Raw genomic sequence first — 26,489 nt, forward strand, 5'->3', positions numbered from 1 at the left:
TTACAGCGTTAAAACAAAACAAAGCGATTCAGCCTTATGAACCTAATAAAAAGTAAAACGCTGTAACGGTGGGTTTGGCTCATGCTCAGTCATGTGTTCTGCACTTTGATTTTGATTCCCTTAGGAAAGCGATCCCAGGATCCGTAACGTGATGTTCTCCTCTACTTTTCTAGGAATAGCAAAACATTTCCGTTTCGGTAACCAGGAAGATGCTCACGAATTCCTAAGGTACACCGTCGACGCGATGCAGAAAGCATGTTTGAACGGTAGCAACAAGTAAGTGGGCCATTCATATTATTATTTTTTCTTTGATTATTGTCATTCGCAAATAGATGTTTTTTTTTTTAAGGTTTCCTCTGATCTGCCTCTGTATTTTTTAGATTGGACAGACACACCCAAGCCACCACCTTTATCCATCAGATATTCGGAGGATATCTCAGATCTAGAGGTATGCGCCTAACGAGCTCCATTCTTTGAATGTTTATTTAAAGTGGAGTGAGAATTTCAAAAAGCTCTTGAGTTTTTAAAACTTTCGTTTGTGTGTTAACCCTCCTTTTTTAAAAAATTTCAGTAAAATGCATGAATTGCAAAGGTGTTTCGGACACATTTGATCCCTATCTGGATATTACATTGGAAATAAAGGTATGTTTTTGGTTTCTTTGCTGCTTTGTTTGTTGCACATTTTTAAGTACAATACAATACAATAGCAGAGTTGGAAGGGACCTTGGAGGTCTTCTAGTCCAACCCCCTGCCTAGGCAGGAAACCCTATACCGTTCCAGACAGATGGCTATCCAACATCTTCTTAAAGACTTCCAGTGTTGGGGCATTCACAACTTCTGGAGGCAACTTCTGTTCCACTGATTCATTGTTCTCACTGTCAGGACGTTTCTCCTCAGTTCTAAGTTGTTTCTCTCCTTAATTAGTTTCCACCCATTGCTTCTTGTTCTACCCTCAGGTGCCTTGGAAAATAGTTTGACTCCCTCTTCTTATAAGTATATAAGTAAACTTAGCACAGTGCATTTGTGAGGGCCATTATTTCGTAGATGTATTTTGTACAGATGTACGTTTTTAAGATGTTGGATATCCACTTGTTTGAAGTGGTTTTAGAGTTTCCTGCCTAAGCAGCGGGTTGGACTAGAAGACCTCCAAGGTCCCTTCCAACTCTGTTATTTTATTCCATTCCATTCTATTCTATTCTATTCCATTTATTTATGAGAAGCATCACGATGAAAATAAGGCATACTATGTAACATAGAATTTAAAATACGGAACACAAGATTGAAATATGTACAATATAAACAGATCTTGTCCAGAAACTAGCAACATTGTGTTCTGTCACACTGCCATGAGCTCCTGAAGTGTATACTGATCAGGACACAAAGTATGCAGATGTGTTGTTTGTCTCATGTCACCACAACCACAAAGAACTTTGTCATCAATTAAGTCATAGCTCATTGTGGATCTCGGTTCCTGAGGCTATTTTTTTTTCACAGTAGCTTGCAAGAACAAATCTAGACATTCTTTTCAACCCCTGGGTCCATCCCAGAAAAGCAGCTCTCTAATCCCAGCCCTTGCACCCTTAGACAAGTGTTTCTCAACCTTCACAATTTTAAGAACTGTGAACTTCGACTCCCAGAATTCCCTCAGTCAGCATGTTTGTTTGTTTGTTTTTGCCTCCCTTCCAGTCAGCTCAGAGTGTCAACAAAGCTCTGGAACAGTTTGTCAAGCCTGAACAGTTGGATGGAGAAAATGCATATAAATGTAGCAAGTAAGAAAAAGAATTCCTATGTTTTGTAATTCATTGATTGATAACTCTTCTACATCTGGCTTGGTTAGAGAACCTCGTATTTAATGCCAAACTGATTTTGCTATCCTATAGTATGTTTAGTGAGGGATGGCATGTATAAACTATCTGTTTTGCTCTGTGTTTGCTCCTTAAGTGCATGTGGCATCCTTCGCGGAAAATGAAAAGATCTCTAGATCTCCCCCCTCTCCCCGCCCCACTCCCAGTAATCTCTAGGGCACTGTTTTTCAAACTTGGCAACTTTAAGATGGGTGGACTTCAACCCCCAGAGTTCCCCAGCTTCAACTGGAATTCTGGGAGTTGAAGTCCAGAAGTCTTAAAGTTCCCAAGTTTGGAGATTTCGAAGGAGGACGAGTCTTAAGAGTGGAAGGAAAAGAGGGATAATTTGACCTCTCTTTCATGCCTTTTAAAGAACATCTAAACCCATTTTCAAACACTAATTTCCAAATAGAAAGTGCCATATTTTTCAGAGTATAAGACACACTTTCTGCCACCCCGTAAAAAGAGGGTGAAAATTTGGGTGCATCTTATACACCGCATGTAGCCCCTGCCCACCCGTCGGCCCCCACCTTTTGGCCTCTGCCTCCCAGAGCAATTTGCCACCTTGCAGCAAACTACAAACAGCCTGATTAGCACAAGCAGCTGATTGTCGGTTGGATCAGCCTCCCGACCATCAGCTGTTTCAAGCTGCAGGGATTTCCATTGCCTATTGCTGCCTCCACGCGCCCCATTTTCGCCCTCCGCATCCCATTCTCGGCCTCTGCGCTCCCCATTTTCCACCCGATCAGAAGCACAGAGGCCAGAAATGGGGCGCGTGGAGGCGGCAATAGGCTATAGCAATCCCTGCAGCCTGAAACAGATGACCGTCGGGACTCGGGAGCACAGCTGCTTGTGCTAATTCGGCTGTGCTGAAACTGAAACATGCTGCGTCCTGCAAGGAGGCAAATTGCTGGGAGGCAGAGGTGGAATTTTTTTTTTTGCTTGCTTTCCTCCTCAAAAGCTAGGTGCATCTTATACTCCGGAGCTTCTTAGACTCCGAAAAATACGTTAGTCGGTTAAACCTCCCAAAATGGTGAGAGAAAAAAATAAGTCTGAAATCTCTTATGTTTTTAGGTGTAAAAAAATGGTTCCTGCCTCCAAGCGGTTTACGATACACCGGGCTTCAAATGTCCTCACCTTGTCCCTCAAACGGTTTGCAAATTTCAGTGGTGGCAAAATCACCAAGGTAAGACCCGATCTTCCTTCAGTCATGGCGTGGCCCTCTAGCAATATAAATGAAATACAGGTAGCCCTCAACTTACAATGATTCATTTAGTGACGGTTCAAAGTTACAATGGCACTAGGGAGGGGAAAGTGACTTATGACCGTTGTTCACATTTAACAACCGTTGTAGCATCCCTGTGGTCAAAATTTGGATGCTTGGCAGCTGATTCATGTTTATGACGGTCGCAATGCCCCCGGGGTCACGTGAGTCCCCTTTTCTGACCTTCTGACAAGCAAAGTCAACGGGGAAGCCGGCTTCACTTAACAATCGTTATTGCTAATTTAAGAATTGCAGTGATTGCCCTTCACAACTATGGCAGGAAAGGTCATAAAGCGGGGCAAAACTCACTTAACAACTGTATCGTTAAGCAAAAGTAATTTTTGGCTCCGTTGTGGCAGTAAGTAGAGGGCTACTTGTATCTATGAAAGTACCCCACCCAGCTGAAAATTAAACCAGCTAAAGGATTGCATTAAAAGGTTTTGAGTTAAATGAACAGTGGTTAAAAGAAGAGCCGGTGTGAGATGCTCGGGGGTCACTCACTGAAATCCTGCATCCAGTTTTGGTCGCCACGATGTTAAACAGATGTGGAGACTCTAGAAAGAGTGCAGAGAAGAGCAACAAAGATGATTAGGGGACTGGAGACTAAAACATATGAAGAATGGTTGCAGGGACTGGGTATGTCTAGTTTAATGAAAAGAAGGACCAGGGGAGACATGATAGCAGTCTTCCAATATCTCAGGGGTTGCCACAAAGAAGAGGGAGTCAAGCTATTCTCCAAGGAACCTGAGGGTAGAACAGGAAGCAATGGGTGGAAACTAATCAAGGAGAGAAGCAACTTAGAACTGAGGAGAAATTTACTGACAGAACAATTAATCAGTGGAACAGAAGTTGCCTCCAGAGGTTGTGAATGCCCCAACGCTGGAAGTCTTTAAGAAGATGTTGGATATCCATTTGTCTGAAATGGTATAGGGTTTCCTGCTTAGGCAGGGGGTTGGACTAGAAGACCTCCAAGGTCCCTTCCAACTCTTGTTATTCTGTTCTATCTTATTCTTTTGGTGGCATTTTCACAAACATCGTGTGAACCGATGTCCTCCGTAGAGATAAGCATAAAAGTTTAATATTTACGAGGTTGCTTTTCTCTGTGAGTGTTTTAAATGGGATTTTGCATGCAAATTCAGAAACACACCTCTCTCTCTCTCTGGTTTAGGAAGTGAAATACCCAGAATATTTAGATATCCGACCATACATGTCTCAACCCAATGGAGAACCAATCATTTATGCACTTTATGCAGTCCTAGTCCATACGGGCTTCAGCTGTCACGCGGGACATTATTACTGCTACATAAAGGTAAGCATGTTTTTCTCTTTTCTCTTCTTATTGTTCTCCCACCGTTCAAGAAGTTGTCTCAGAGCGTATGACCCTAATAATATGACCCATTTGAAACGGGTGATAGCCACAGGACGCAGCCCAACTTGTTGTCACAATGAAGAATATTTGATTCCACCAAGCCATAACTCTGAGGTCATTGCTACGGGAAGGCATTAATGTCCTGACCTAGGCTTCCCCAAAACACGAAGCCAACTCCTCGTCCTGATAACACCCCCTTTTATTTAGGTTCAAGGGAATTCCTCTCCAGCAAAGTCCCGGCCAACAATCTCTCGTGAGATTTCATAACTACAGACCTTTATCAGGCTTGGAGAGAATGCCAAGCCGATATCTTCTAAACTCCAAGCTGTAGCAGCAATTCCTTGGCAAGAAGTCAGGAACAGATCTTCCCCCGAATGAATTGAACTAATCGTCTCCTGCAAACTCCACTCCCCTTTCGCTCCTCTTTATTCCCTCTGGGAGCGGCCATTCACCACCCACCTGTGCCTTTACTCCTGAGCTGACCCTTGTTCCTTAGCTGTTCCCTTTTCCTGGCAGCTCGGCACACGCGCACACTGGGAACAGGCTCCAGCTGTTCTTCTGCCCCACTGATCTCCGACTCCGAAGGCAGCTGATAACTGTTGGACGGCCTCGACCCCGCCTCCGCCTCCAACACAGAGCCCTCTTCCAAGCCTTCCCCAGATTCCAGGACTGGCCCATGTTCCTCCCCAACCTCCTCACTGTCCGAATCTGCTGCCAGATCCGCTGGCCGCTGTTGGCGGGCTGCAGCAATTAACCCAAACCAGTGTAAAATGTAAAAACCCTGGCCTTTAATTGTCTCAGGTGGTGTTTCTCAACCCTTGCTCGCTGGCTGGGGAATTCTGGGAGTTAAAATCCACACAGCTTCAAGTTGCCCAAGGTTGAGATACACTGCTTTTAAGGCAATTCTTGCTCTCGAGAAATTTGTGCTGATTTTTAGACTTTTACTAAATGCTTGCTCCCAAAGGTAAGGCTATACGAGTCTCTCTTTTTTTCTTTCTTTCTGGAATCCTTTCCCTTCTCCTGTTGCTAAAGAAAATTATTTGATTGTTTAGTACAGTATCTATTTCACTTAAATCCAGTAGAGGGAGGCGTTTCTCCTCCCACCAGCCTTAAAAAAGAAAAAGGAATTTATTTTTCCAGTTAAAATAGAGCCGGAGTCTTTCCGAAGAACCTTTCCTCATTTTCTCTATTGTCATCTGGAGTATCTGAGATAGTTGGGCATCTTTAAGGATGTGCGTGACTGTATATTTTCCTGCAAAAATGACGAAGGGCTTTGAAACGGGCTGGGCCTCCTTCATTGACGCTGAACAGCCATGTAACATCTGCGGCATGGAAGAATTTTTATCTCTTTTTGGCTGACCACCAGTTGCATCCCCTTCTAGAAGAGAAACATCTGGTAGAGTCCGGTTCTAAATGAAGCAACAGGCTTGGTTTTCCACCCCCCAGTTTTAGTTTGAAAAGATGCCTCTGATATCTAATATCTCTCCTTGAAACTAATCAAGGAGAGAAGCAACTTAGAAGTGAGGAGAAATTTCCTGACAGTTAGAACAATGAACCAGTGGAACAGTTTGCCTCCAGAAGTTGTGAATGCCCCAACACTGGAAGTCTTTAAGAAGATGTTGGATAGCTATTTGTCTGAAACGGTATAGGGTTTCCTGCCTAGGCAGGAGGTTGGACTAGAAGACCTCCAAGGTCCCTTCCAACTCTGCTATTGGATTGTATTGTCTCGGTGGGAGCCATAGCCATTCTTTAAATAAAGAAGGCGCAGGGGGATTTGGAGTTTTTATTTTATTTTATTTAGCATCAGCAGAGGTCATGCAGTCTCTGACATACAATGCTAAGGAAGCAAATTATACTTGCAAACACAAATATAAGTTTAAGTCATCAGCAAATAAGACACACACAGAGACAGATTTGTTTGTGTGTGTATGGATACCGTGTTTCCCTGAAAATAAGACAGGGTTGACTCCCCAAATAAGCGCTTGGCCTTATTTTCAGGGAGGTCTTATTATTTTTGAGGTGCAGAAGGCCCTTTGACCTCGGCCCACAGATCAGCTGATCCAGGGAAGGCTGGAAGTTCTCCCTCTGTTTCTGGCACACTCTTGCCAGCCCTAGCGTTGCTGGGCCTACCGCTCTCTTTGCGGCCGCCACTAAGAAAAGGGGCACTGTAGCTAGGGTTTGCAGCAGCATCCTCGGTGAGGCCTTTCCGCGTGGATGGCAGGTGCATGTGGGATGCGTGAGGCACGTTTCCCCTTTTCCGCTCCCCGGGAAATGGTGGGGACCAGCTGTGCATGCGTTTAAATATTTTAGGGGAGGGCTTATGTTAGTGCCTGCGCTCAAATCCCCGATTGGGCTTATTATTCCGGGGAGGTCTTATTCTCGGGAAAACAGGATGATAAGATAGATGAGCTGCAGTTCCCGGAAAATAAGCCCTCACATGAATTTTCAGGATGCTTGTAATATAAGCCCTACCCCCAAAATAAACCCCATTTAAGATCGTCAGCTGGAGAGATGCAATTAGTACCGTATTTCTCCCAAAATAAGACCGAACTGGAAAATAAGCCTAATGGGTCTTTTGAAGCAAAAATTATATTGAAGACCCTGCCTTGTTTTCTGGGAAACACGGATGGATGGATCAAGATATATTTTAATATAAAATATTAAACTAAGGTAAAAACCATGATAGAATCACCATAGTGTGGCACTCTAGAGTCGTATAGGATAGATGTTATCATTTGATGTCTAAGGAAGCTAGCCATCTAAGACAGTGATGGCAGACCTTTTAGGCACCAAGTGCCCAAAATGCGCACATGCGCAAGCCCAAGCTAAAAGGTGTGCGCATGCGCAGCAGAGCTGGCCGGCGGGAGGTGGGGCATCCCAACACTGGCAGCGTGAGCGAGAGGTAAGATCTTTTTCTTTCGTGAGCTTCTGTTTTGCCGTTTGCAGGGAAACAGAAGCTCACGGAAGAAACGCCACGGAGATCTGACATGGGAGGGACGCTGCCGTCCCCCCCACCCCACCCCACAGGCGTGCCACCTCTGCCACATGTGCCATAGGTTTGCCACTAAGATGGATCTAAGATGCTGAGTGGAGGTTTTGCTTTGCCTCCCATTGGAGAATGGATTGACAGACGACAATATTCTTTTTCTTCTTGAAATTCTTTTTCTTTTAAGGCCAGTAACGGGCAGTGGTACCAGATGAACGATTCCACGGTTTCCAACAGTGACGTCAGGACTGTATTAAATCAACAAGCCTACGTGCTGTTTTACATCAGGTAAGGTCCGGCCCTCGAAAATAGATCTTCTGAGCCTTGGCCCCAGGACCTGCCTTGGGGTTTTGCCCCACTTCTGGTGTGCCACCAGTGGCAGAGTCTCTGTTCTGACCTAGGCTTCCTGAGACAGTAAAAAGCACATGCTTAGTGCCAAAACTTTTTATATCAAAGGCTGTGAATTATGTTCATTCACAGCCTATCATGAGTCCCAAATAGTTGTAAAGAGTCCTACACTAGGCTGCCAAAGTCTTTCGAGATAAGGCTGAAAAGCACCCACCTTTTATCTTCCTTGACACGCTGCCAAAGACTTAATTGGCAATTAGCTTGGCAAGGCCACACAGAGCAAAGAGTCAAAACGGAGCTTCAGAATGTGAACTGACCAGCATGAACCAAGTTGCTTCTTACAAAGGCTCACGTGCCTTTGCTCCTCCTTTATGTCCTATGGGAGGGGCCAATCACCTCCAAGCCTTACTCCCGAGTTGTCCTTTCTGTCTTAACTGCTCTTGCCTTCTGGCAGCTCTGCGCCTGCGCACACTGGAAACAGGCTCCCCCTGTTCCTCTGCCTCGCTGCTGTCCAACTGGAGGCTCTAGAGGCAGCACATAACTCCCAGATGGCCCTGGCCCCCTCTCTGCCTCCGACGCAGAGCCCTCATCCGACCCTTCCCCAGACTCCAGGACTGTCCCATGTTCCTCCCCAACCTCCTTGCTGTCCGATTCTGCTGCCAGTTCCGTGGGCCACCGGCGAGTCACTCCTCTTTCCTGGTGACGAATAAAGATGCCACCCTAAAAAAAAGTTATCGTGGGACGGTTTGTGAAAAGGGAAGTTAACATGCTTAATGTGACTTTTTTTTTATTAGAACCCATGACTTGAAAAATGGTGCTGAACACATTCATTCGGTCCATACGCCGGGTCAGTCGTCACCCCGACCGGTGATCAATCAACGGGTGATGGGTAATAAACAAAGTAATCCTGGATTTATCGGACCTCAGCTCCCTCCACACATGGTGAAGGTAAGTTCAGGAGCATCTGTTTAGAGCAGCGGTCACCAACTAGTGATCCATGGACCACTGGGGGTCCGTGAGAAAATTTTGGTGATCCGCAGAAAAATTATTTGCATTTTTTATATTGCACTAAATCAGGGGTCCTCAAAGTACGCCCCCTGGGACGGATACATGCAGTGAACGCTTGTGTTGCTGCAGAGAGTCTCCCCCTTTGGGGTCTTTTTGTGTTGATCGGAGGGGGGCAGAAATTCTGCCTTGGGGTCTGCTTCAGCCTCCTGGTGGGGGTCTTTGGGCGAAGGCTGGAGGGAAGCGCCACTGGTGGCAAAGAGCCAGAGGGCCTCGTTCCAGTGGGACTGCATCATGGCCCTCTGAGCCTCCAGGCACCCAGTACCTGGCCTTGCTTGGAAAGCCTATGCTCCTAGTCCTTAGTGAGGTGCTTCAGCTGAGCCTCCTTCTCGGCCAGATCCAATTTGAACTGAGCTGTTTTGCCAACTCTTTCTCCTGGTGGCTGCTTAGCTCCAGCAACTGCTTCCTGTTGGGGCCCTAAGGAGCCCAGATGGGCAAGCGAGGAGTGGCTGGGAGGGGAGAGGCAAGTAGAGGCTGTCAAGGTGCCCCTCGACATGAGTGACATTGAGTTGGCCACACCCACCCAGCCACATGACCACCTAGCCACGCCCACCTGGTCATTAGGCAGATCATATCAGTGGTCCGCCGGATTTAAAATTACGAATTTAGTGGTCCCCGAGGTCCAAAGGTTTGGGGACCTCTGATTTAGAGAGCCCGAATTTAATTCGAGATAGGAAGTTCACTCCGTCTACGTCTTACGAATAGATCTCTTATTTCTCCTTTTTTGTATAACCGCAGAATTCGAATCATTTGAATGGAACCGGATCCCTGAAGGAAACCCCCAGCAGTACGGTGGCTATTTCTAGTAACGCTTCCCTCGTCAAGTCTCCTTCGGCACCTTCCTTGTCCATCTCCAAGTGGACCATGAACCGGTCGGCTACGGCCACCACCCCGGATTCCTCCAAGAAGCCAAAACTCACCCTCAGTATTCACAACAAGCTGCCGGCTCGCCAAAGCGTCTCTCACACCGGCTGTACCGTGGAGAGCCTCAGCAAGTCTGCCCCGTCCGCCACCATTTCTAACCCCTCCGCAGTGCAATCTACCTCAAGCACTTCTTCCACCGTCTCCTCGGCTGCTAACCAAGCCTCCAAAGCGCCCGCCCCTGGGAAATCCAGTTCTAAGCTAATCATGAACGGCAAAGCCAAGCACAGCCCTAGCATCTTGGTCCCTTACGGGGCGGAATCCTCCGAAGAATCGGACGAGGGGGAATCCAAAGGCCTGTTGAAAGAGAACGGCCACGTCAAAGTGTCCAACGGCGTTTTGTTAGAAGAGGCGGCCGGCGGGCTGGAGAACTCGTGCGCCTCCTGTCACAAGCCGGAAAAGGAAAGTCCGCAGCCCGAGTTGCCCCCAAACATAACCGTCATGGTCTCCATTAGCCTCAACGATGCCCCGAAGCAGAACGGACAGATAAGCAACGAGCCCACCTCCCAAGGGAAGTCCGCGAAATTGGCAGATCACTCGTTCCCCAAAACCAACGGATTGCCCGGAAAAGTGAGTGGGGTTTCTTGGAATGCGAGTAGTCCTCGACTTACGAGCACAATAGAGGCTAATTTTTTTTTTTTATTCCTAAGCGAGACAGTTGTTAAGTGAGCTTTGCTCCATTTTAACACCATCGTCGGAAGCTCCCCCCTCCCCGGCTTTTTAAAGCATTTTTTTTCCTCCCGGTTCGGGCGAATAGGCAGGGGAAAAATGCTTTTGAAAGTGAAAAAAAGTTGGCCACGCCTACCCAGTCACATGACTCCCACCACCACTAAACCACGCCCACAGAACCGTTGGGGGCTGGAGTTAAATTCCACCACTGGCCAAAAGGAACCCTTGGTCCTATTCTTACAGTACAATACAATACAATAGTAGAGTTGGAAGGGACCTTGGAGGTCTTCTAGTCCAACCCCCTGCCTAGGCAGGAAACCCTATACCGTTCCAGACAAATGGCTATCCAACATCTTCTTAAAGACTTCCAGTGTTGGGGCATTCACAGCTTCTGGAGGCAACTTCTGTTCCACTGATTAATTGTTCTAACTGTCGGGAAATTTCTCCTCAGCTCTAAGTTGCTTCTCTCCTTGATTAGTTTCCTCCCATTGCTTCCTGTTCTACCCGGCTGATGGTTGCGCTCTCTTCTTGGGACCAAGTCGTGTGTGCTGATTTTGCCACTTCCGGATTTCATACCGGAGTCTATTCTTTCCGATCCCCTTGCCTGTCGTTGTCTTAACCCTTGTCCGTTTTGAATCTACAGAGTTCTCCAAAAGCTTTGTCCTCAGTCCCTGAAGAGGACGTCCCGGATTCCTTCAGATACAAGCAGTCGAAAACCTTGCCCGGAGACTCCAGGTAAAACGGTCTTCCTTTATTCTAACCAGGTTCCGAATTTTAAGAGGCAGGTAAAATCTCATGTGTATGCTTGCTATGTGGCAGTGAGGGTGAATCTTTTCGGCACTGAGTGCTGAAAAGGGTGCTGTCCCCCATGTGCTTGTCTGATCATCATGTGCACCAGTAACAGGCAGACTAGCTGGCCCGCTCCCTTTTCGGCCAGCTAGCCTGCCAGTTACTGGTGCGCATGTGCATACGGCGATCAGCTGTGCACATGCTCCCACCGTAAAATGGAAGACCATCTCCCAGTTTCCGGCCCTGCCCCCCCCCCCCCACACGAATCTGATCATGTGCGCCAGAAACCTGGAAGCGGAACAGACAATGCCACGCGTGCCAGGCAACATGGCTCCATGTGCCACTTTGGCACGCGTGCCATAGGTTCGCCTTTGCAAGCTATAAGACTGTCATGAACTGAGGGGGGGGGGGGTCTCCATCTCATTTACTTGGTGTATTTCAGCCTCCGAGCAAGCTCCATTTTAGGTTGATGGTATTTATAATTCCTTTTCAATGTACATATTTAGTTTTAACATGTATTCTCCTCCTTTTTAAAAAAAAACAGAACAAAAAGTATACATATATAGTCATTGTGTTTTTAATTCCCCCCCCCCCAGCCTAATTTTGGCCGAGATGTAGACCTGGTTACAATTCCCAGCTATTTTTGTCATTATCTTTATATAATTATCCATCCTTACATGCCCCCCAATTTGTGATTCTGTCTTTAAATCTCAATAGTTTCCCATTGTAGGTGTATTTCATGTTCCCTCTCCGTTTTTCCATATCTTGGATTAGATTACCCTGTTCAATGTTCATTGCAAATCCCTTAGTCTGTTATATCGAATAGCAAGCGGTAAACATCTCACGTTAGTCATCATCTTAAAAGTTCTATATATGTCCATGTTTCATATGTTTTAGCCCATGCTTAGTTTAGAGAGATTTAAGTGGCGGCAGACCTAACATCCATCTTGTCATGTCTTTCTCTTCTTGAACAGCAGCGCTCCTGAACCAGAAAAACCAACGGCCGAGGATACCTCCGAAAAGGCCCCCGGTGCCCTTCCCAACAGTATCCCAAGCCCCGTATTATCTTTGGACCCCGACGTCACTCCAGCCCCCAAGGACCCTTGTGAAAGGATTGCCCAGACAGAAGACAGACCGCTTGAGAACGACTGGCAGCATGGTTCCTCGGGGACAGAGGAAGCGGCCTCCCCAGGAGAAGGAGACGGTCAAAGCCTCCCTGAAAAGGCCGGTGTATCCAAAGATGAGAAAGGAGCCTCGGAGAAGAGCCCTGAGCCCGCTGAAGGACAGGCAGGACTGCCAGAAAAAGACACCCAGAGCCCTGAAATGAGGTTGGACGGTGAACCTAGGCTCCCCCAAAAGCTAAAGACTCCCCTAAAGGCAGCTGAGACGGGTCCGGAAAGGCAAGGCAGCCCTCCGGGCAATAAGGACGCCCCTTGCGCCGAGAATTCTCCCCTTCCCCAACCCAAAACTCTTGCCGAGAGCCAGTGTACAAAGACGGAAAGCAAAACAGCAGACGGCGGCGAGTTGATTCGAAGAAGTCTCGAAAAGCCGAGCCCGAGATTCTCCCCCAAGGAAAAAGCCCACAATTACAAAAAAACCGACCAAGAATATTATCGTCCTAAAAGGAAGCGTTCTGAAACCGAGGAAGAGGAGGAGGAGGAGGAAGCAGACGGGGCGGGCGGGCGGAGCCAAACCGACGGACACTGCAGCAAGCAGAGGTGCGCTTACAGTAGGGAGCGGGGGAAGCAGCAGGAGCAGCCGCGGCGGGAATATCACGGCACCGGCTACTACAGGTTCCCGGGCAGTCCGGATCCGGCCAGGAGTTTGGGCAAGTACCCTTCCTACAGATCCCGCAGCAGGGGCCAAGCGGACTCTGAACGGAGCAGGCCCAATTACGGGAAAGGAGGCGAGCGGTCGTGGAGCAGGGAGCGGTACTACCAGGAAACGCCGAGGAGGTGGGACGTGTGCCGGTCGTACAGTTACTACTACTCGGCTTCCCACGTGCCCCGGCATAACCAGGAGAGGAAGCCGACGCATTCCGAGAGAGACTATAGCAAATCGAGTCATGTTTACAGTAGCCCCTATAATAAGTACGATTATTACAAAAGCCGTTTGAGCCACGACCCCGAGAGGAAGAGGCGTTTTTCCCCCAGCCCCGAGGCCAGCGACTGCGCCCCCGAAAAGAAACCCCCCAAAATCTTGCCAGACCCTTCTCTCGACGAACAAAAGGGACGGAAGCGGAAGAAGTCGAAGAAGAAGAAAAAGTTAAAAGATAAACACAAGGAGAAAGAGGCGAGCAGGTGAGCAAAAAGACAGTGGGAGCCTGGGATGTATACAGGGTTTTATATACCCAGTATGGTTTCTGAAATCGGTGACTGGTGTCCCAGTCCTTCCTTTCCCTACCTTCTGCCCCCCCCCTTCCACCCCCTCACCCCTCATTTCAGGAGCTTGATTTCTTTTAAAGCTATTTCTTATTTCATTTGGAAAGGCCTTACTGAAAGACCAAGGCTTCCCCAAATAGCAGGAGGCAGAGTCCTGGTCCCAACAAAACCCCTTTTATTAAACGAATGTGAATTCCTCCCATTCACGTTCAGCAAAGGCCTGGCAAACAGTCTTTCAAAGGAGTATTTATGACCACAGACATTATCTAGCTTGGAAAGCTGCCATGTCAATATTTTTCCAAATGAGGTGCTGTGCAAGGAAAGACTGGGATTCATGGACATATCTTCACACTCCTGAAACGAATCTGATGAACGAATTGCTTCCTGCAAAAGCCCCCTCCCCTTTCGCTCCTCTTTTATTTCCTATGGGAGGGGCCATTCACCGTCCACCTGTGACTTTACTCCCAAGTCAACCCTGATTTCTGAGCTGTTCTTTTCTTCTGGCAGCTCTGCCCATGTGCACCCTTGGAACAGGCTGTAGCTGTTTCTCTGTCTCACTGCCGTCAAGCTCCAAAGGCAGCTGAGAACTGCCAGACGGCCTCGGCCCCCTCTCTGCCTCCAACACAGAGCCCTCATCAGAGCCTTCCCCAGACTCCAGGACTGGCCCAGGTTCCTCCCCAACCTCCTCACTGTCTGAATCTGCTGCCAGCTCAGCTGGCGGGCCACAACAGATGCCCCGTGGCCTACCTCTCAGTGAATACAGCCGAAGACAGCTTCACGACATGGGTGTGAATTGGTGCGGTAGGAGCGCTGTGGTTGAAATGTATGGCTTGATAGGACTAAGCCTGTCACCCTGTTCCTTTCTTTTAGCCCTAGTTCCTTGTCTGCCATGTGGGTAGCACAGCAATCTTCGCCCCCTGCTTTCTGGGGTGGCCGAAAGTGTGACTCAGTAAATGACCCCATGAATGACTCACAGCCACAGGAATGTGCTCTTCAGTCAAGTCACAAGGACAGCCGGTAGGTCCTGTCCTATAGTGGTAACGTTCTCCCTGTTCTGACCGAGGCTTCCCGAGAGCCTGAAACAAACTCCTGGTCCCGACAAAAACCCCTGTTATGAATTGACTGTGAATTCCTCTCCTTCACATCTAGCAAAGTCTTTCAAGGGAGGATTTACAGTCACAGACCTCATCTGGCTTGGAGAGCTGCCAGGCCGAGATCTGCAGAACTTGGCAAGGAGCCTCGGAGAGTCATGAACCAATGAAGCGAACTAATTGTCTCCTGCAAACGCCACTCCCCTTTCGCTCCTCTTTTATTCCCTCTGGGAGGGGCCATTCATCATCCACCTGTGGCCTTACTCCCAAGTCGACCCCTGTTCTTTAGCTGTTCCCTTCGTCTGGCCACTTTGCACATGCACACACTGGGAACAGCGCCAGCTGTTCCTCTGCCTCACTGATGTCTGACTCTGAAGGCAGCTGATAACTGGCATACGGCTCTGGCCCCCTCTCTGCCTCCGACACAGAGCCCTCCTCAGAGCCTTCCCCAGACTCCAGGACTGGCCCAGGTTCCTCCCCAACCTCCTCACTGTCCGGATCTGCTGCCAGCTCCACTGGCAGGCCACAACACTCTCTAGGCCAGCCCACATTTATAATTATGTATTAAATTTGTCCCAGCCACCCAACTCCAATTGACGCTTAGAAGCATGGCAGAATCCTTTCCCTTTCAGTACTTTACGCAGTGGTCAGAATGCAGTACATGCAGGCTACTTCAGCTGATTGCCGGCTGCCTGCAGTTTGGGCAGTTCAAATCTCACCAGGCTCAAGGTTGACTCAGCCTTCCATCCTTTTAGTGGGCCGCAGAAAAATTATTTGCATTTTTTATATTGCACTAAATGAGGGGTCCTCACACTACGGCCCCTGGGACGGATACGTGCAATGAAGGCTTGTGTGGCTGTAGAGAGTCTCCCCCTTTGGAGTCTTTTTGTGCGGGTCGGAGGGGGGCAGTAATTCTGACTTGGGGTCTGCTTCAGCCTCCTGGTGGGGGGCTTTGGGCGAAGGCTGGAGGGAAGCACCGCTGGCGGCAAAGAGTTGGAGGGCCTCGTTCCAGTGGGGCTGCATCATGGCCTGGAACTGGATGTCCATCTCAGCCCTCTGAGCCTCCAGGTGCTGGTACTTGACCTTGCACAGGTCTTCACTTTGCTTGGAAAACCCATGCTCCTAGTCCTCAGTGAGGTGCTTCTGCTGAGCCTCCTTCTTGGTCAGATCCAATTTGAACTGAGCTGTTTTGCTAACTCTTTCTCCTGGTGGATGCTTAGCTCCAGCAACTGCTTCCTGTTGGGGCCCTAAGGAGCCCAGGCGGGCAAGAGAGGAGGGGCTGGGAGGAGAGGGGCGAGTAGAGTCTGTAGAGACGCCCCTCGATGTGAGTGACATTGATTTGGCCACACCCACCCAGTCACATGACCCCCTCAGGCCACGCCCAGTCAGCCCGTCATTAGGCAGATCATATTAATGATGAATGTAGTGGATCCCCTGAGGTCCAAAAGGTTGGGGACCCCTGCACTAGAAGACCTCTGAGATCCCTTCCAACACTGCTATTCTCTATTCTGTAAAAGGGCAGCCTAGCTCCCCCCCACTACCTCCTCTGACTTTCCCGGCCTTTGCACTCCTCCAGGTATCGTCAGGATTCCGACCCGTCTCCCTTCAACTCCGAGGCCGAGACCCACAAACACAAACACAAGAAGAAGAAGAAGAAGAAAAAGAAGCGGGCCAGGAAATCGGAAGAGGGCGACGAGGCCTCCGCCCCTTCCCTCCCCAAGCCAGCCGCCCCGCAGGTCAAGGATTTCAAAAACTGGGAGACGCCCAAATCGTCTTCGGAGGCTTGTCAGAAACTCAGCCCAACATCTTGCAAGGAAACCCCTCCCGCTGTTTGGCGGAAAGCAGAATCCCTTGAAAGGAGTAACAGGGATGGCTTCCATCCACAGAGGGATCACAACAGTGGTGAGTACGGGACCTGATCCTTCGGGACGGGAGATCCCGCTCGGATGCTCAGAGAATCGTAGAGGGGGGAAAAAGTCCAATGTGCAACATCCGGTCTTTCACAAACTGGGCAATTTTTAAGATGGGTGGACTTCTCTTAACACCTAGAATTGCCGTATTTTTCAGAGTATAAGACGCTCCGAAGTATCAGATGCAGCTAGTTTTTGGGGAGGAAAACAAAAAATCTGCCTCTGCCTCTCAGCAAGTTGCCTCCTTGCAGCAAACAGCCAGTTTCAGAACAGTCATTAGCACAAGGGGGAAAAAATCTGCCTCTGCCTCCCAGCAATTTGCCTTCTTTCAGTTTCAGAACAACCTGATTAGCACAAGCAACTGATTGTCGGTTGGATCCACACATTCCAGGCTGCGGAGATCGGAATGGGCAGAAAGTGGGGCATGCGGAGGCCAAAAAAGGGGCGTGCAGAGGCCGCAATAGGCAATGGCAATCCCTGCAGCTGGAAACAGCTGATCGTCAGGAGGTCGATCCAACCAACGATCAGCTGCTTGTGCTAATCAGGCTGTGCTGAAGCTGAAGCATTTGAGAAGTGGCTGATTTGATGGTTGAGGGGAATTAAGAGGTAGTCCTTGGCTTACAACAAGTTTGTTTAGTGACTAAAGTTTTTCACACTTCACGTGATCAAAGTTTGGGCACTTGGCCACTGATTCATATTTATGACAGTTGCAGTGTTCCAGGGTCATGTGGTCCCCCCTTTTGCAAGCAAAGTCCATGGAGACGTCAGATATTCTGAAGTGTGGTGTAGGATATCTTAACCTAGAAGACCTCCAAGGTCCCTTCCAACTCTATTCTACTCTATTCTATTCTTCATTCCAATATCTGTTCTGTTCTATTCTATTTTCTGTTCTGTTCTATTCTATTTTCTGTTCTATTCTATTCTTTTACAACCATGTTACTAACATAACTGCAGGGATTCCCTTAGCAACTGTGGCAAGGAAGGTCGTAAAACAGAACAAAACTCGCTTAACAACTCTCTCGCGTAGCCACAGAAATTGTGAGGGCAATTGCGTTTGAACTGGCATAGCGTGGCCAGGGAGCATGGCCAGCATGATGTCACTTGTGTCGGTGGGGGGTTTCTGTGGTGGCCTGAGCACTCTGCCGCCTGGAACGGTCTCCTGCAACCCTTTGCCAATGAAAACGGAGCTCGGGAGGGCCAAACGCAGCCTTCGTGAGCTCTGGTTTCGCCGAGGCACCGCGGGCTGATCCTTCGCTATTTCCACGGTGGCCCCGCGGATCAGATCCAAGCACCCCAAGGGGCCGAATCCGGGCCCTGAGTTTGACCCCCCCCCCCTGCTTTAGGCCTCAGTTTCCCCAAATAACATTGTCGTCTTTGCCTTTCAGATCCGGAATGTCCGTTGGAAGTCCAGCTTATAGTGTATTTATAAACCGAGGGGAGCCCTCCCCCCCGAAAAAAAACTCCCTACAAACTCTTTAATATTCATATTGGTGCTTCAGAAAAATACTGTACAGGATTTTATCATTGAAGAAAGCCCCTCCTCTTCTTCTTCTTCTTTTTTTAGTTTTTACCTTGAGTCTTTCTTCTTTTTTAAAAAACAAAAACAAAAATTTCTCCGCGATTCCCCCAAAACACAACAAGAGGATGGACACCTCCTACAGCTGCTGAACATTGCAACCAACTTCCTTGATCCCCCGGATCGTCCGTGTCACCGTAAGAAAGAACGCCCCCGGATCCGAACATCTCAAAATGCTGCTGCTTCGTTCCACCACTCAGGTTGAATGTGTTTATATATTGTCCGCGTGATGTTTGCCTCCCGAGTCGAACCTTGTTTGCCGCGCGGGGCCAGGAACCTTCCCGAATTTAAGCAAGCCTGCAACTTGATAAGTGTCTATTTAATTTAATTATTTAAAACATTTCACAGGCAACTTGGATGTTTGCGAGAGAGAGAGAGAGAGAGAGGAAGAAAAGAGAGAGAGAGAAAGAGAGAGAGCGCCTCGGGTTGTTTTTTTTTCCCCCTTCCGATGTCTGCTACTAGAAACTCCGTCATTTTTCCTCCCGTTGGGATTCCCGTCTTTGGACTTTTGTGAAGTGCGTGCCGTTCAGACGCTTGGCCGTGTTATTTTTGTTTTTTTCTTTTCTTTTGAATGTATTGTGGGACATGTCCGAAGATTGCTCGACGAGTCCGACGACGGGCGATTGGCAGAGGGTTTGAGCAGCCCATGCATTGTGGGGAAAAGCTTCCGCGTCCGTTTCCCCCACTCGAGTGTCTCCTTCTGTGGGTGTTTTTCTTCACCCTACCTTTGCAGGATATGCCTTTTGGGACCGTCACCTGCAAAAGCCACTCCTTTCGTATTTCTGTCCCTATCCCTTCCTTTTCCACTTTTCTTCCCATCCTCTGCCTGGTCCTTGGGCATCTTCTTACCTGTCCCGCAGAGTTATTTTATCGCTCAGGTTGTCCTGGCATATCTGGACTTCTAGCCTGCGCCCAGAAGTAAGCGAGGAGAACAGGTGCCGGGATCTCTAGCATCCGCCTGGAGAGGAGCCGTTTTCATTTTCGTTTTTTAAAACCCGCTTCAGTTTTTATTGCGTTAATTTTTTTTTAATGTAGCGATGTACGTACGTCCTGACCGATCTCGGCTGTCTGGCTCTTGTTTTTTTCCTTCCAAGTTTCTAGTTACAGACAACGTTCATACTGTGATTTCTTTCTCTTTATTTTTTTATTTTTTGATTTTTGTTATTATTTTTTTAATGATGAAATGCTATCAAACTGTGATACACTTAATTCACTGGTCCTGCATCAGGAGACAAGAGTGGGGAAAACTGTATTAAATACAGTTCATCTGAATAATCTGTCTGATTTATACAAGCCGCGTTGTTCAGAGACGTCTATAAAAGTTTGATCTTTGTTTTTTTAAAGATAAAAAAAGCACTTACCCCACTTGTAAATACATGGCATGTAAAATTTATATAGTATATAAATCCGAGAAATCAAATCAAACAATGTTTTCTGTTGTTAGTTCAGTTGTCTCTGGCTGTAGCTGATGGGTATAAACTACAGGTGGTCGTTGACTTAAGACCACAATTGAGCCCAAAATGTATGTTGCTAAGTGTTATGTTCACATCCAGCAAAGTCTTTCAAGGGAGGATTTACGATCACAGACCTTATCTGGCTTGGAGAGCTGCCAGGCTGATATCTGCAAAACGTGGCCAGGAGTCTCGGAGAGTCACAAACCAACTAAGGGAACTAATTGTCTCCTGCAAACTCCACTCCCCTTTCGCTCCTCTTTTATTTCCTCTGGGAGGGGCCATTCATCGTCCACCTGTGGCCTTACTCCCAAGTTGACCCCTGTTTAGCTGTTCCCTTCGTCTGGCAACTCTGCGCATGTGCACACTGGGAACAGGCTCCCGCTGTTCTTCTGCCTCACTGATGTCTGACTCCGAAGGCAGCTGATAACTGTCAGACGGCCCTGGCCCCTTCTCTGTCTCCGACACAGAGCCCTCCTCAGAGCCTTCCCCAGACTCCAGGACTGGCCCAGGTGCCTCCCCAACCTCCTCACCGTCCGAATCTGCTGCCAGCTCCCCTGGGGGTCCACAACCTTAAGTGATAAATTTGTTAAGTGAGCTTTGCCATATCTTGGTTTTTCTTGCCATCGCTGTTAAGTAGATCCCTGCAATTGTTAAGCTAGTAGCCCAGTTATTAAGTGAATCTGGTTTCCCCATTGACTTTCTCTTGTCAGAAGGTCGCAAAAGGGGGGATGACGTGACTCCGGGACACTGCCACCGTCATAAACGTGAGCCAGTCATCAAGCCTCCGAATGTAAATCCCGTTACCCTGGGAGTGGCTGCAGTGGTCATAAGCGTGAAAAATGGTCATGAGTCACTTTTTCCCAGTGCTTTTGTAACGCTGACCGGTCACTAAACGATCTGTTGTTAAGTTGAGGACTCTCTGTATTTCAGCCCAAATGATTTGACGGTGAGGTGTGTCTTAACCAGATCTTGGTTGGATGGCAGTTCCCGGGAAGATCTCCATGACTTTCTCTTGATTAGGAGGGTAGCATTGAAGCAGGAATATTACAGCTGATCCACGAGTTACGACCGAAATAGAAACCGGAATTCTAAGATGCTACAACCTCCCTTTCTTCCTTCCTGCCTCCCTCTCCTTCCTTCCCCCTATCTCTCCTTCCTTCCTTCTCCCTGCATCTCCTCCTTTCCCCTACCTCCCTCCTTCCTTCCTTCCCCCTCCCTCTCCTTCCTCCCTCCCTATCTCTCCTCCTTCCTTCCTTCCCCCTGCATCTCCTCCTTTCCCCTACCTCCTTCCTTCCCCCTCCCTCTCCTTCCTCCCTCCCTATCTCTCCTTCCTTCCTTCCCCCTACCTCTCCTTCTTTCCTCCCTTCTCCTATGTCTCCTTCCTTCCTCCCTTCCCCCTACGTCTCCTCCCTTCCCCTACATTTCCTCCCTCCCTTCCCTCCTACCTCTCCTTCCTTCCTCCCTTCTTCTCCTTCCCATCTCCCTCCCTCTCCTTCCTTCCTTCCCCCTACATCTCCTCCTTTCCCCTACATTTTCTCCCTCCCTCCCTTCTTCTCCCTCCCTTCCCCCCCTCTCCTTCCTCCCTTCCCTCCTCTCCCTTCCTTCCTTCCTCATAGAAGTTGGGTATACGGTAAGCGTTCTGATTCCTGTTCTTTGCTGTTGCCATACCCATAAAAATGGTATCCATTTCCACCATGCCCCCCCCCCCCCAATTGAGTTTCAACATCGAGATCTCAACCATCACCCCCGTCGTCTCAATGGGATTTGAAAACAGCCATACGAGATTGGGGCCCCGATGGATAAGGAATTACAATGTGCACTTTATTGATAACCAAGCACCCGGTCAATACACAGATGTACACTATATACAAGCTAGTTTACATTTAGTGGTTAAAGAAATATTGTACAAGAAAATAGAAGCGGAGGAATTAACAGACTCTTATTTGCAATAACCTGGCTGGGAGAAGGGGAAAAAAATTGCCTGCACAGATCGAAAGCTGTACTTTCACTTCTCTCACTACTGCTAAGACAGTTTCAAAAACAACAACACGTGTGTGTCGCAAACGGTACGAGGGCATGATTGGTTGACAAAAGCACAATCGGCCAGGATTACATCCTAAGCCCGTGAAGCCAACATTGCAGGCAGTTTGGAACAGTGTTCTTCAACCGTAGCTACTTTTTAAAAGACTCGTGGACTTCAATTCCCAGAATTCCTCAGCAAGCCAGCCATGCTGGCTAGGGAATTCTGGGAGTTGAAGTCCACACCTCTTTAAAAGTCGCCATTGGCTCAGCAGAACGGCCTCGGCTGTATCTCGCTCGATCGCGGCCTCATTTAAATGTTGCCAAATTACGCCATGGAGGTGGGCCCTCGATTCGTAAACAATGGCTAGTCGGAAGCCAGCTTTAAGCCTTCATCTGTCGGTCAAGCCTTTTTTCCAGCCAGCATACCTAGAAATGCAGGTATTATCTTTGCAAACGTATCTTTTTTTTCAAAAGTATGAACTCTTCCAAATGTTCTGAACCTTAAATGTTTTTTTTTTTAATAGTACCACAAGCGGCGACCCGCCTCGAAATCTTCAATTGAGTTTCCCAGCCCAAATTCCCTATTTAGCTTTGCACCTGTCAGGCCAGCTGAACCTAAAGTGCTATTGAATTCTCCAAAAACCCTTTGAAGACCCCCCTCCCCAAAACCCCAAACTATAAAGTCCCCACCGCTGTTAGGATAACAGGGACGCAAGGCAACCGAGGCAGAATAGTGGCTGTCCGGACGACCACTAGATGGCAGCAGGGAACCATCCAGCGGCAATGGTCATTCCAAGTTATGTTGGCCACGAAGATGGCGCCAGGAGAAACGGCATTTCGCTTATCTTCTCGGCGAGGGGAGAGATGCGATGAAACCAGGAACATCAATAACTTTAAATCAGTATTTCTCAACATGGGCATCTTTTAAGATGTGTGAACTTCAACTCGGGTGAAATTCAGCAGGTTCTGACGTGTTCTGGAGAACAGGTAGCGGAAATTTTGAGTAGTTCAGAGAACCAGCAAATATCACCTCTGGCTGGCCCCAGAGCGGGGTGGGAACAAAGATTTTGCAGTATCCTTCCCCTGGAGTGGGGAGGGAATGGGGATTTTGCAGTATCCTTCCCCTGGAGTGGGGGGGATGGGGATTTTGCAGTATCCATCCCCTGGAGGGAGGAGGGAATGGGGATTTTGCAGTATCCTTCCCCTGGAGTGGGGAGGGAATGGGGATTTTGCAGTATCCTTCCCCTGGAGTGGGGAGGGAATGGGGATTTTGCAGTATCCTTCCACTGGAGTGGGGAGGGAATGGGGATTTTGCAGTATCCTTCCCCTGGAGTGGGGAGGGAATGGGGATTTTGCAGCATCCATTTTGCAGTTTCCTGGAAGCGGAATGAGACCCTCTTGGAGGAGACAATATGGAGGACTGGGCTAAAAACCCAAGAGGAACAAACGGGGGGGGGAGGGAAGCAACTTCCTGGAGAGCTTTTTCAAACAGGACCATCTTGCTGAGAGAGACATGTGATCACACACAAGCCACATCGATGGGATTCAACATTACGCACAACAGTCTGGGTGCAAGCTCTGGATGTAAGCTCTTAAAGACATAGAGGAAAAGATCTCCCTCTACCAGGAAGGACAGGACACTGCGACGAATCACAATCCCCAACAAGTCAAAGAGGAGCGGGAGATGTCCAGTTCAGTTGTGGTTCCACCACACTCCCGAAAGGACAGCAAAGACAAGTTTGTTGGGATGAGACAGGCTTCCTTGGCACTGGACACCGGGATGGCGAGAGTCCTTCCTCAGCGTTACTTCTTGTTAGCAATCCGTCTCTTCCGAGTGGCCAGCATGTCATAAAAAGGGTCCTTGCTGATGCTTGCCCTAAAACGAAAGAAAGCAATAATAAATAATTAGGCTAGGTTTGCACCCTAACGCCAGTGGTTTTCAACCTCAACAAGTTTTAAAATGCGTGGATAGGGGAATTCTGGGAGCCGAAGTCCACCCATCCTAAAATTGTCAAGGTTGAAATACTCCGCCTGGACCATAACAAACTACAGACAAGCCACTGTTTCTGTGAGCAATTACTTTCCACCTGGTTTCTCAACGCTAAGTACCGTATTTTTCAGAGTATAAGACGCTCCGAAGTATAAGACACAGCTAGCTTTTGGGGAGCAAAACAGAGGAAAACTATCTGCCTCTGCCTCCTAGCAATTTGCCTCCTTGCAACAAACAGCAAACAGTACAGACAATATACACTGTTTGTAGTATTTCAGACTATACTTGTACAGATGCTGTTAAAATTGACGTGCTTTCTGGAAGTATAGTTATTCTCTGCTATTTAAAAGAATAGCACTTTTTAAAACAATAGCACTGGGCCTCTTCAGATCAAGCATTTCTTTTAAAAAGCTTCTTCATTTTGTTAAATTGTCTAGAATAATAATAAAGCAGTCTTTAAAAATAAGTCTTAATAATTTGAACATTCTATAGGCATTTATAGTTGTTGACTTACCTCCTTGCATCAAACAGCCTGATTAGCACAAGATATTTTTTTTTGCCTCTGCTTCCCAGCAATTTGCCTCGTGGCGCGAACAGCAACTTTCACTTTCAATTTCTCCCTATCATCAGCTGTTTCAGGCTGCAGGGATTGCTATTGAAGCCTCCGCGAGCCCCCCTTTGCTGCAAAGAGGTAAATTGCTGGGAGGCAGAAGCCAAAGGGTGGGGGACGGTGGGTGGGTGGGGCTACATTCAGTGTATACGACGCACCCACATTTTCACCCTCTTTTTTTGGGGGGGGGAAAGGTGCGTCTTATACTCCAAAAAATACGGTAGTTTTGGCTAAAATACACTCCCTTCCCAAGTGTCTCTCCTGGAAAGGTTGTAAGTCAAGGACTAACTGTAATTAGTCCTCGACTTACAACGAAACCTAATTCAAAATTAGAACGGCAGTGAAAAAAGTCACTTTTTCACATGACCGTTGCACCATCTCCGTGGTCACGTTTTCAAAATTTGGACAATTGGCAACTGCGGTCATATTTATGACGGTCGCAGTGTCCCGGCATCACGTGATCCCCTTTTGCGACCTTCCAACAAGCAAAATCAACGAAGAAGCCAGATTCACTGAACAAACACGCTCTTAACTTAGCCGCTGCAGTGATTCCCTTAACAACTGTGGCAAGGAAGGTCGTAATATGGAGCAAAACTCACTTAACGAATGTCTGACTTAGCCACCTAAATTTTGGGCTCAATTGTGGTGGTAAGTCGAGGACTACCTTGTACGGTGAATACATCCATATGATATCATCATTATCGTTTAACGACCCCCTAATCCCTTGCGGGGTGGAGTCTGGGCATCTGAATGGAGCTAGCGGATGTTTAATGGCCAGATTCCCTCCCTGTTGCCAGTGCTGAGTTTAGTTCAGCAGATATATTCTCAGAGAGAGAAATATCTGCCTCTATCCACGACTGAACTCTCAGTCTCCTAATTGTGAGGCGAGAGCGCCACCTCTAGGCCGCTGCCCCTTTACACTTTACAGCTGGACTCTTCCTACAGCTGGCCTTGTGCTCCTCGTCTTTCCATGAATAAAGTCCTCACTTGATGGATTTAATCCACTCTTCTTTTTCTTCGGGCGTGGGAGCCGATATCCTGTACACCACGTGGTTGCCCTCGACCACCCGGCCGTCCGCTTCCGTCTTGCACGCTTTGATCACTTGTCCTTTGTGGCTGGGATTGTACAGCTCAAAGCAATTCTAGGGAGCAAACCACACACCAACATTGACACTTTAACCTCCATTTGGCAAGAATTGCTCTGCTGCAGAAGCCAACATTCAACCAGAGCTTTCTCCAATCATTGTTGGTATCTTTCACCTTCATAAATGTCATTCTGCTTTATATAAGACCGGGTCATTTTTCTAACTTATTTTTCCCTTGAAATAGAATAAGTAGTTTTACCATTCAAACCCACGACATAGATAGCTAGATAAGCAGATAGATGATAGTAAATAGATAAGATAAATATAGAAATAGAAATATAGATATAGATAACAGATAGATGGTAAGATACCATCTCTGAGATAGAGAGAGGTAGATAGATAGAAGGTAGGTAGGTAGGTAGGTATAGATATAGATAGACAGATGAGAGAGATGATAGAATATAGATAGACAGACATAGCTAGATAAGCAGATAGATGATAGTAAATAGATAAGATAAATATAGAAATAGAAATATAGATATAGATAACAGATAGATGGTAAGATACCATCTCTGAGATAGAGGTAGATAGATAGAAGGTAGGTAGGTAGGTAGGTAGATAGAAAGATAGATACTGTAGATTAAGAGAGAGAGAGAGAGAGAGAGAGAGAGAGAGAGAGAGAGAGAGAGAGATGATTTCTTGCTGTAAAGAAGATCCAGTCCTCATTCATGTGGTCATGCCCACTATCTTGTCCAAATAACATCCCTTCACATCTGTCCCCTCCCAATTGTGTATCAGCCATTTTCTATTTTATTTTAGCAGATGTCAACAATGCCAAGCAGGTGAGATGCATCTCCAGAACAAGAGTTTTACCACTAAGTTGAAGGTTCAGAAACCAGCCGGTACATCCATAAGAGCCACTCGCAAAGGATGAGGACTGATTTAAAGGAAATCAAGAAAGATCCTTTGGGGAGAAAAGGATCTTTTGAAGAAGTCGGGAGAAGAAGGAGTGAGATCTTACTGGCTTTCTTGGATCCTCAACTTCCTTGATGCTGAGGTTTTCCAATGGAATGATTCCCCTGGGCTCTTTATCCTAGGAATTTGGGGGGGGAGGG

At 47.7% G+C, this 26,489-nt stretch overlaps 2 protein-coding genes across 4 annotated transcripts in view; one reads left to right on the forward strand and one right to left on the reverse strand.

Moving 5' to 3' along the window:
• Nucleotides 1-19,644, forward strand: part of USP42 (ubiquitin specific peptidase 42) — a 32,493-nt gene extending 12,849 nt beyond the window's left edge. For 2 of the 3 annotated variants that reach the window (XM_081965463.1, XM_081965464.1), the window contains exons 5-17: nucleotides 174-276; nucleotides 381-448; nucleotides 572-642; nucleotides 1,687-1,769; nucleotides 2,919-3,030; nucleotides 4,277-4,417; nucleotides 7,651-7,751; nucleotides 8,606-8,759; nucleotides 9,615-10,367; nucleotides 11,110-11,201; nucleotides 12,230-13,555; nucleotides 16,304-16,629; nucleotides 18,023-19,644. In XM_081965463.1, the coding sequence (XP_081821589.1) occupies nucleotides 174-276; nucleotides 381-448; nucleotides 572-642; nucleotides 1,687-1,769; nucleotides 2,919-3,030; nucleotides 4,277-4,417; nucleotides 7,651-7,751; nucleotides 8,606-8,759; nucleotides 9,615-10,367; nucleotides 11,110-11,201; nucleotides 12,230-13,555; nucleotides 16,304-16,629; nucleotides 18,023-18,066 (3,374 nt within the window). In that variant the 3' untranslated portion in view covers nucleotides 18,067-19,644. The remainder of the gene's footprint in view (nucleotides 1-173; nucleotides 277-380; nucleotides 449-571; nucleotides 643-1,686; nucleotides 1,770-2,918; nucleotides 3,031-4,276; nucleotides 4,418-7,650; nucleotides 7,752-8,605; nucleotides 8,760-9,614; nucleotides 10,368-11,109; nucleotides 11,202-12,229; nucleotides 13,556-16,303; nucleotides 16,630-18,022) is intronic. The other variant, XM_081965465.1, reaches the window with a different exon arrangement.
• A 1,823-nt stretch (nucleotides 19,645-21,467) lies between these two features.
• Nucleotides 21,468-26,489, reverse strand: part of CYTH3 (cytohesin 3) — a 51,152-nt gene continuing 46,130 nt past the window's right edge. Inside the window, exons 11-13 of the mRNA XM_081965492.1 lie at nucleotides 26,396-26,467; nucleotides 25,277-25,431; nucleotides 21,468-23,565 (exon numbers count right to left, since the gene is read on the reverse strand). Of these exons, the coding sequence (XP_081821618.1) occupies nucleotides 23,493-23,565; nucleotides 25,277-25,431; nucleotides 26,396-26,467 (300 nt within the window). The 3' untranslated portion in view covers nucleotides 21,468-23,492. The remainder of the gene's footprint in view (nucleotides 23,566-25,276; nucleotides 25,432-26,395; nucleotides 26,468-26,489) is intronic.

Source organism: Natrix helvetica, assembly GCF_964273705.1.
Source record: "Natrix helvetica genome assembly, chromosome: 13".
NCBI classification, from domain to species: domain Eukaryota; kingdom Metazoa; phylum Chordata; class Lepidosauria; order Squamata; family Natricidae; genus Natrix; species Natrix helvetica.